Here is a 10,628-nt window from a genome sequence, read left to right on the forward strand (position 1 = left end):
CCAGGGGAGTGAAAAGGCAACACCCCATTGTCTCTGCAAGCAAACATCACTTTATTGCCTCAGCTTCCCCTTCTCTTAACCAGGTTTGTGCTGGGCCCTGTTACTGCAGTAGGAATAACTTCAAGACCCATTATCTTTGTCATCCAACTTTTGTCTTTTACCCTTTTTTGGCAGACACTAGCTGGGCAGCCACATATGAGGTTCAGGAAAAGGGTTTTCATCTGACTGTATAAATTGTTTGCAGATTTCCCCAGCTTATGGACTAACATTGTGAAAAAAGAAATTAACTTGCATGTTCCAGAAATTACTCTGGACAATAATGGTTCCCACGGTACCAAGCTTCAACCATCAAGACTCATTCACTTGCATCTGACCTGATTATTTGACATTTCTTCACCCTCATTCTTGGTGACTTCCGAGCATGATAAACAATAAAAGGTTACTGATGTCAACCCATTGTGTGCCAGGATGTTGTTCTCATCTAACACAGAGCAAAGCCAGCACTGAAGCTTAATTAATACATGTTTGTAAATTGTGCTGAGCTGCAAGGCATTATGATTTCAGGTTTCTTCTGTAAATGTTTACCTCAGAGCTTTAGTCAATGCTCCACTGTCTGAACCCAAGATAAGTTCTGCTTCCATCAGCTATTCACATAGCTGGTCAAATCACTGTCACAGCAAATCAATAGGAAATTCCTTTAGCATACAGTAATTTATGGTAGACCTGCAGCAACAGAATTGGGATTAAAATGGGATAAGAAAAGGCAAGAAAGAACCAACATTTCTGCTCCCAGTGACATGATCAAAAAGACAGAAGAAAACCTTGTTTGCAATGGAATTATCCATTAAAATTCAATTCAGATAACACTTAAGGGCTAGTCAAAGCCTTCCTAACACAAAATGAGTGTTTCTTAGAAAAAAAAAATAAAATTGAAGTCTGGATTTCAGCTGTTAAAGCTCACTGGGGAGATAATTAAGCTTAACCCCTCTCCTGCCAGCTCACTGGGAGAAGACCATGACAAAGTGAGGCACACAGAACTCCTGGAAAGCAGGTATTTTCTAGGAAATTCCTAGCAAGCTCTATCTCTGTAAGTCAACAACGGTGCTAATGCTCAGGGGAGAATGAAATCAGATGCAAAATAGCTCTGAAATGCTCTTGAGGAATTGACAGAGATATATCATGGGCATCACCAGCCTGGATACCTTTGTCTAGCATAGCTACAGCTTTTATCTTGATCCATGCACTGCAAATTTCCAAACCACAGGTCTTTAGACCTCCAGTCTTCCCTCCTGTTGCAGTACAAGACAGCAGCCCCAGTGATCCTCTCCTTCAAAGGGTCAAGAACCTGCTCTACATCACAAAGACAAACCCATCCCTAAGAAGCTGCAAACTAGAACACATTACCATAAATATCTTGTGGGCTTAAACACAGTACCATAACAAACAAAAATTTGAGGAGCCAAAGCATTTGAGGGACTTGAGCTGGTGACAGAACTGCCAGTGACCATCCAGAGAAGTTCTACTGAGCAGCCTACATCACATCAAAGTTCCATTGTGATCAGGGCTCTGGCTCTGCACAGGGCAAGGAGAGAATGAGCTTGAGGAAAAAGCAATGTTTAAGAACAGTTTTGATAGCACCATTTGCTCAAATTAAGTGAATTGTGTGGAAGCCAGGGAACAACCAAGACATTTCTGTGCTTCCCACTCCTCTGCCGTGTGTCAGGTGCAAATGTCCAGGAGTGGGCTGCTTGAGCTGGACTTGAGCTCCAGTTTCATGGACTGTCATTGTGTTTTGGGTAAACAAAAGCCTTTACACAGCAGGTCTGCCAACCTGGTATCCCCCTCAAACACTTCCCATGTAGAGGAAGAAAAGGGGAAAGACACAAATAAAGCCCTGTTTAGGTTAATTAGTGACTAAAAGTTGCTATTAGTTATTGAAATCTGCCTCTAAAAAGAGCTATTTGTGATGTGCAGCAGTTCCCAGCTGTGCAGAAGGGAACACACTGCCTCTCGGCAGCAGAGATGGTGCAGCCCACATGAAAATAGTGGCGCTGAAAATAAAAATCCTCACGACATCAAAGACATCCTGTTATGAAGGGGTCACGTCTGTGCAGGCAGGTCATCCACTCCTGACCCTCACGAGGGCATTTGTCTGTAGGCTCCTCTCTAATGGACTAGGCAAACTGTGGGAACTGGGTTTAGTGGAAGGGCTTTGCCACAGCAAGAAAAACACTGATGTTTCAAGCACAGACAGTGACTACTGATTCCTTTGGAAGTGATGGTAAGATTCCTGCTTAACAAGAACTAGCTCTGTACAAAGGGATAGTCCCTGTTTCTGGACAACCACTCCAATGGTTCAAGCAGGGGTGCCCACAGCAGCCTGAAGTTTGGTTGGAAATACACCAATGAACTATTTCATTGCTGCCAACTGAGCAATGACAGAGCAGGCACAAGTGAGAGAGAAGCAGCTCCTGTGGGCACTCAAGAACAGTCTTGCAGCCACAGCCCACTGTGCTCAGCTTCCCCTACGTACATTCTGTGTACTTAACATAAAACCAGGAAGAAATGCAACTTATTACTTTTTCTGCCAAGCAGAAGCAGATTCTTTCTCATCACTAATCTTCTTTAATTCCACTTCTTACCTATCAGGAATCAGTAGTGCCAAAACACCTGGGATAACACTGCCTTTGTCTTGCAGAGCTGAAGGCAGAGTTAAACAGAAAGCTGATCAGACAGATAGGGAGAAGGTTGATCAATAACCTAATCACACAATTCATCACCAGTCAGGGCAATGCTGAGCCCAGAATCACTGCCTTGTATTTTTCTAGTACAACCTAAAGTATCCTTGAGAATATGACTATTTCCCATTGTCATCTCATTTTCCTGTGGAGACTTTTCTTATATTCATATTTAGCATATTATGGAGTAATGGAATAATAATGGGAAAATGTTCACCAAAACAGTGGACAAAAGGATGATCCTGTTATAACTGTGTTATAAAACACAGCTGGTGTTTAATAAAGGATGGAGATGCAATGGTGCATGAATACAAAGAAAATCACAGAACTCCCATGCAAGATGCTGTTCATGTTGTGCTGGTACAATGTCAGAAAATACAGGATTTGTGTACTGGCTTCTGGCGGACTAAAAACACCTTTATGAATGATAAAAATCAGCAGCTCTTTACTTAGCTTCTCCTCAAGGTCCCACTGGGCCAAATTTTGTTGTATTTTTACAGCTGTAGATTTCTAAAGGACTCTCACTGCAGCCAGCAATTATTCTGTACTCTCACCAGCAGTCTGGCTCACCGAGTTTGATGGCAGCTTGTCTGCTTAAGAACCTTGGGATTTGTCTCAACATACTTAACTGGACTTAAAAGTGTGAGCTCTAGGAACAGGAGGCTGCTGTTAGCACCAAGTTAAATAAGCCTAATACCAGGTGCAATTAAATGACTACAAAGAGTGGGTACTGAGCTGCCTGGCCTGCCTGCCTCTTAGGTGGTCAGACTGCATCAAGAAGATTTAATTTTGTGGCTTCTTTGATACTTTGAGCAAAGCCCTGCCCCTCAGACACATACCCTGCAGAGAATTAATACATCTCCTGTTTATCTCTCAGTGCTACATCTATAACCCTTCTTGTCTAGAATACTCTGACAGCTCAACGAGTGTAACATGAGTCATCCCTCCCTCCCCTTTATCTTCCTTTGACTAGACACTAATAAACATAACACAACTTGAGACAAGAGGCTCCTTATAATGACAGATTCAACCACATCTCACCAAAACCAGAGGAGGGCACCACTCCTTCTAAATGAGGTACATAAATCAAAGGGAGAGAATGGCCAAACCCACCTCTGGTGTGAGCAGGTGCAGCCTCTCAGGCCTCTGTGCCAGGGCTAAACGTGGCCTGGTTGATAAAATTGTGTTTTATCATATGTGTCCATAGTTTTAAAGGACCTGGACTGTTCCACTGAACTGAACTTGCTTTTTCTGACCTAGAATACACACAAATCCTGTCTGTAATGGAATGGCAAGAGAGCTCCTCATGGTGGATAAACAGTTCTCTCCTCTGGGCAAGAGTACTTGCTCTAGACCCTTCACCTGTCTCCTGTACCCCACAAATGCTGCATAACAAACCCCTCATTCATTAGGGCCAACAACAATTCCTGTGTTGTGTACTGGATTATAAACTTGTTTGACTTTGCCAGAGTTCATGTTCACAAGGGGAATGTGACTTCTGCTTCCAAAAGCACAGTTATAAATTACTTTTGAGAATGTCTCTATAATACAACCAGAGACCTCTGAGGTTCTCTTGTATTCTGTCCTGATTTACTGTGTGACTGCAAACAACTCACTTTATACAGGAGATTCTGTACACAAACCTAAGGTAAGGAGACAGAAAGAAGACAAAAACTGGCCTATAAAGAGAGGCAAACAACACAGTGGTACAGGCTAGGAAGGCAGCAGTAAATGTCATCATGGAAGTGGAGTTAAAGATGGTGAACTTACAATGGATCTTATTTTTAATGCAGATTAAATAGCACAAAATGGGTGAGAATGGGAAAGGGGGAAAGAGGTAGGCATTACACAACCATACTGAGTAGGTCTTAAAAAAACAATTTCTTATTCTAACAGTGGCCAGCATCATCTCATTCAGAAAAACCTGAAAAAACACAGTAGTCTGTGTATTTGGCATAGTCTGCCTCCCAATGAGCTAGCTAAAGGCAATTATAAGTAATAATAAATTGCTAAATAATAGTCATAATACAATTAGACTAAATAAGAATTAGCTCAAATCAGGATTTTGGGGAAAAAAAAGGTTCAATGTGAAGGAACAGTTTGAATTGGAGAATGTAAACAGAGGATGAAGCAGCAAGACAAACCAGTAGCCTGGATATACCAACTGGGAGAGCACAAGGCATTGAAGGAAACTCCAAGAAGTCATGCAGGAATAACACAACGAGATCCATTATTGATTAAATCAATAATGAAAATCAGTGAAGAAAAGTAAAAAAAAATCACATTACTTTCTATTTGGGATTGACATTAAGATGATGATAAAGAGAGAAACTAGCTTTGCATTTACTAGCATAAACTCATTGCCCAAAGATGTAAGAGTAAAAATTATCGCTGGGAGTGAGAATGCATTAAAAAAATACGTGAAAAAATTATTGCAGCTTCTGTGGAAGGAATGTATCATGTTCTCCATAGAAGGTCCAGAAGAGAGTTTTTATTTACCAAACAAGTAAAAGCACTGGTTTTTTGCTGTATAACAGATGCTTTAGCAAGCAAAGGATGCTGACTGAAATAGAAAAAGGGCAGAAGACAGAAAAAGGCAAGTTTCCAGTTGAAAGCTGAAAGACTTGATGATGAAAAGGGGCAGTACTCACAGTAAACTTGTGCACATTCTCCTGAAATGCTCACTTGCTGTATTAGAGACTTGTTCAGATAAAGATCCAGCTCTGCCTTCTGACACACCAAGAAAATTGTGTTGACTGATGGAAACATTTGGTCTCAAATCAACAAATCAGCATAAAAACGTGGGGCCTTCCTGTCAACTAAGCCATTAAAACATAATATACACACATCTCTTAACAGATCTAGACCAAAGCAACAAATTCTTGCTCCTTTCCAGTGTTAAGTTAAGGTCACCCTGCCTAACAAACCATTTCATATAGACTCTCCCCAAAGTCTCCTCTGCAGGCACTGGCAGATAACAGACAGCTGAATGACTGAATACTCTAGGTCATCCAAAAAATTAGATCAAAGAGTCCTCGTAGTCTATTGAAATGCAATTGCTTCCAAATCACATTGTGGTGTTCCAGGCTTGAAAGAATGGGTCACTGCAGCTTTATTGTAGAGAAGCTATTGCTAATGAAAGGAACAATGGAAAGATTAGTGCTACCAACCATAGAGAAGAAACACCACTTTCGGTTTAATTGCAGTGAACAAAGCAAATAGGAAAGAAGGGCAACCAAGTGACAAAAGTAGTTGGTGAAAAAGGATATAGAAGCTATTCACAAGGTTCTCTTGATCAGAGCACAGCGTCCAGACTTAACATATGATTACTGAATTTGGATCCCAGTGAAAAGTGACGTGGGTGTCATTACAGACAGCTGACGACATCTTTAAGAGGGCAGCCTTGTAAACTGAAAGAATCCTGTTGGTAATTTGCCTGAGATTCATTAGGTGTACTGAAATTAATGGATGGGCAGGGAGAGAAAGGAACAATAATACTTTGGGGTACCTAACCTACAGGAGATCATTGTAAGTAAAGATTTACTTCATTTGCCAGTTTAAAACAACAGTTGAAGGCAAAACCTATTGAACCTTGAAATTAATTTTAAAAAGAGATTCTATTTGTTGATAAACTAGGTACTTCCATAATTCCATAATAAGTTTGTTCATACCACAATATTTATTCTCTTTTGATCAGTTCCTGGATCTTTTCTAAGTGAAGCTTAGCAGTCATAACAACCTCTGTGTCGAGACAGTGGTAAAAGATCCATTTCACTCTCAGTTAAGATCACCACGTTCTGTTCCTCTGTGACCTGAGGCAGGCTTGAACCTTCCTTCTCCAGACAAGACTTGACAAGCCCAACTTCGCTTAGCTCAGAAAGCATGTTAAAAAACCCAAAATGTGGCCAAAGAGGGGAGATCTCTCAAACTGTACCTGCTGTGTGTAGGTCGAGCACTTCCCGTAACAAAAAGACAAAACACTGCAGCAAGTGAAAACAGGGTATTTTTCTGAGTAAATCTGATAAAAAGGTAGCAGTTGTGAACATGAGGCTTCCACGAAAACAACTAAGCACATTTGATATTAACAGTTTAGCATCACAAATACAACTTTAAAAGCAAAAGAAACCTTCAACCCAGCTCCTGGCACCTGCTCCAAACTCACATTTGCTACTGTTCAAATGAACTGTTAAGACTCCTCTAATTTGATGAGGTTAAAAAAAAAAAAAAAAAAAGTAAAAAAAAAAACAGGTACAGCATTCAAAATATAAGCCAGACCACTTCAAGCAGTTATCAACAGCCCTTCCTAATGAACAGGCTTCTCAAGTCACTGATTCCAGTTTCAAAGGAAACACTGGCTGTCTCAAGTGCTCCTTCTTTGGTCCTGTCACACAGCTTAACAGCCCTCAGAGACAAGTACCTTTGCAAAACAGAGTTCTAGAGGGTGACCCAACATATCCTCTGGACCTTCAGTCAACCACAGAGCACACAGATGACTTCATACACTTCCCACTCAATGTCACTGCCTTCCTCTGCAGCCACAGCAGACTGCTTTCCAAGTGCAAGGGGGGATTAAGCCTAAAAAACATCCTTAACTCTTAATTTTGTAGATGATTCTCCTAAATTACATCAGGAAAGCCTTCTCTGCAGGCAATGAGCACTGTCAAACGTATTTTGAAAAAATCACCTGTGAATAATGATTTTTCGTGAACTTGGCTGACAGCCATAAATGGAAAATACACAATGATAATATTTAATACACTCATAAGAGATCAACTGATCAAGACTTGTAAACTCAAATAAGGCTTGAATTATCAAAGGAAACAAAGGGAAATTTGTTCATAACTCCTGCCAAGCTAGGAAATTCACCCTTCCTTAAAGTAGTTGACAAACCTAGATAAAATATTTTTTTTTTCACAAGCTTCTGGATTGATTTTTTCCTTTATTCATCACAGTTCACAAAGGCAGGAAGAACTTTTACTTTAGAGTGAGCAGAGATGTATAAACTATCACAAACTGTAACAAATTGCTATGGGATAATTGCTAGGACTACCAGCCAGTCTTCTGGTTTTTTTTACCTGAAAGACTGTCACCAAAAAATACAAAGGTTTTGATGCAGTTCATTTGCTATAACAAAATCTCTTCCGTTAAATATAATAACAACTAGTGATACTAGAAAAATCAGAAAAGGGTGTATGGTGTCCTGAATGTTATATGAACTACATTCCTTCAGCTACTATTCCACATTTGAAAATACTTTTAATGATTTGTTTTAAATAGACACTTACCAAGCCTACACACGTAGATATTGCTACTGAAGAGGTGCTATCATTCCTTATAAATCCCTGGTAGAAACACTGCTCAATTTCATGTTCCTGAGAATTTGACACTCCATCTTTCCCGAGTACCTGGACAATAAAACTGTTGCTTAAAATGGTCGAAGGTTTAAGCTCTAAGTGAAGTTCCTGTCCAAATGCTGAAAATTTGTAGTGCAAGGAACTCTTTGAACTCTGAGTTGATCTCTTTCTCCTAGTACTGTGCAAAACATCATGTGAAATGTACGTTCCGCTGGCATCCACTCTGACAGGTGTCACAAACACATAATCTGTAACGATAAAGAGTTGCCCATCAGCTCTGGCATCCCACAAACAAGGCTATCACTCTGTCAGGGTATCACAGGCATTCCCTGTGGCATGGAGCATCCCCTCGCTTTGGGGCTGGCCTGCGGGCTCTGCAGCCTCAGTGAGCGCTGTCTCGGATTCACCCCCGTAAGTCACACAGGCTCTGTGTTTGTTTCCTTTCTGCCCCACTGAGAGGCACAGACTAACTAGCATAGCTGTGAACATTCCCACAACTGCTCCTCTGAAGACATTTGTCATCACCAGCAGATCTGTAGATTTTCCCCTCCCCCTGTATTAATTGCTGTCAAATGTGAAAGCTGCTCTGGTTTGAGAGGCTCTTCCCCAAAAATGCAGCAAGTTTTGTATCACTGTAGGGTATCTCTCATGACTGAGACTTTGCAGAAATGTACCACTTGTTCAAATGGATTAAAGGATTAATTTATTAATGCCTTAACTGAGTAAGACCTCATCTCTTTGTAGTGACTTGATTAGACTGGGTTTCAAATTGTACCTGACCTCCAGCAGAAAGAGATTACATCCTACCTCATAACCTTTACTCAGCCATTACTAATTGCATGTCAAAGGAGTTTATTGTTTTGACTAAAACATGCAAAAAATTTAGAAAACTGTTTTTGAGGAGAACACTTAGATCTACTCAGAATCACCTAAAAAAGGGCGTGGGGGAAGGGGGAAAGAGGCCATAATTCAGCTGGCTGTACAAGCAGGTGCCTCACTTGCAGTGCATTACCACTGGTGTTGACCTAGCCATGCAGGGATTACCTGTGTCCTGGAACCAGGGTCTGAGTTTTGGCTATTTCCTGAACTATGATCTTTGCATCTATTCCTGGTAGCCTAAGTAATTACGCTGAAAAAACTGCTTCCCAACCCCATTTAATTTGTGAGCTGTGTTTCTCTGTGGATACTTGGAGATGTCCATGCACTTGACAATTAATTTCTCTTCCTAAACTGAAATAACACGATTAAAAATGAAGAAAACCCCTTCCCTCCTTCCTGTGTTGTAACAGATGTTACAAATAGTCTCGATCAATCTCTTTGCCTGAATAGACTTTATTGGACACACATTAGGCTGAAAACGTGACCACTGATAGGTCGCTTTTCCTCAGACAGTGGAAACAATACATCAGGAGCTTTCACTTTCCTCGAGTGGTGTTAATCAACGGCAGAAGCTGAGGACGCTAAGCAGGCTGGTGGCCAAAAAATGCAAGCAGCTGCTGGAGAGAGGGAATCCCCCAGTGAGCAGAGCAGAGGGTGCAAGAGGGCTTTCCTTTCTGCACCCTGCTGTGGTTCTCTGTTGTACTGTGTTTCTACTCACACACAATACAAAGCATATCCTGCACTTCAAAAGTCCCAAAGTCATCAGCATCTACGTGTTAGTCACTCCAACCTGGGAACAAACGGCTCCTGAGCTCCCACTCACACAAGCCCTTTCTCTCCAGGATTTTTTCCCCCCTTAGCCTGCATTGCACAGCTCCTCCTGCTCTCCCACACGAACCTTTTCATTACTTTTGTCTCACTGCTTCCACAACAGACACATGAGGCTTTGCTGTTGTGGCTACACACGCATTCATCTTTCTAAGCGCACATGGAAAGGCGGATGCATTAACCATCTCATTCATTCGCTTTGCTGCTACATATTGTTCCTTTCAGCTGCAGCACACAGGGTTTAACAAATTAATCCCTGCCCAGGGCTCACCATCCCGCAGTAGCCAGCCTGCTTGCACTTAATGCTCCCCAAAAAGCGTGACTACTTTCCTCTAAATATTCACTCCAAGACAAGTAAACAAACAAACAAATAAATAAAGCATACATGCAAACGTTCACATACACAGAAAGAGCTATACAAACCGTGAGTCAATTCACTGATGCTGTCACCGGTTAAAGTCGCTGCATGAGACATGCAACAGAGGCAACACAGCTGAAGGGTCTGCAAGAGAAAAAAAATAAGAGAGAGAGAGAAGGAGTATTGGGCGAGATTTCCTTGACAAGGCACCAGAAACTGCAGTAACCTGGTACGAAAGTACACTAGGCGACCGCAAAAGAAAGTGCTCTCGACCTGCCTTTACAGCGCTTCCGAGCCACGGGAGAGTCTGGAATTGCATGGAGCTGCCGCCGAGGATCGCAGCAGGTAAAGTCCAGCCGGCCAGCAGGAGCCAGTCCATGTTCCGCCGCGGCCCTGGCGGGTGCTACCTGCTCCCCGGAGCCCGCATGGTCACCTGGGCGCTGCCCCGCTGCGGCGGAGCGCGGGGAGCGG

The 10,628-nt window shown here is 41.9% G+C and overlaps 1 protein-coding gene across 5 annotated transcripts in view; it reads right to left on the reverse strand.

Annotated features, from left to right (window-relative positions):
* The window catches only part of ADAMTS18 (ADAM metallopeptidase with thrombospondin type 1 motif 18), a 76,936-nt gene extending 66,400 nt beyond the window's left edge, over nt 1-10,536 (reverse strand). For 3 of the 5 annotated variants that reach the window (XR_001523774.1, XM_015640185.1, XM_015640186.1), the window contains exons 1-3: nt 10,435-10,536; nt 10,223-10,301; nt 8,024-8,340 (exon numbers count right to left, since the gene is read on the reverse strand). Coding sequence is in view for 3 of the 5 variants with exons in the window: in XM_015640185.1 (XP_015495671.1) it covers nt 8,024-8,340; nt 10,223-10,301; nt 10,435-10,536 (498 nt within the window). In the remaining 2 variants the exon portion in view is untranslated. Of the gene's footprint in view, nt 1-8,023; nt 8,341-10,222; nt 10,304-10,430 lie in introns of those variants that run through there. The other 2 variants (XM_015640187.1, XM_015640190.2) reach the window with 2 other exon arrangements.
* Nucleotides 10,537-10,628: the final 92 nt, after the last annotated feature.

This window comes from Parus major, chromosome 11 (assembly GCF_001522545.3).
Source record: "Parus major isolate Abel chromosome 11, Parus_major1.1, whole genome shotgun sequence".
In the NCBI taxonomy this organism is placed as follows: Eukaryota; Metazoa; Chordata; class Aves; order Passeriformes; family Paridae; genus Parus; species Parus major.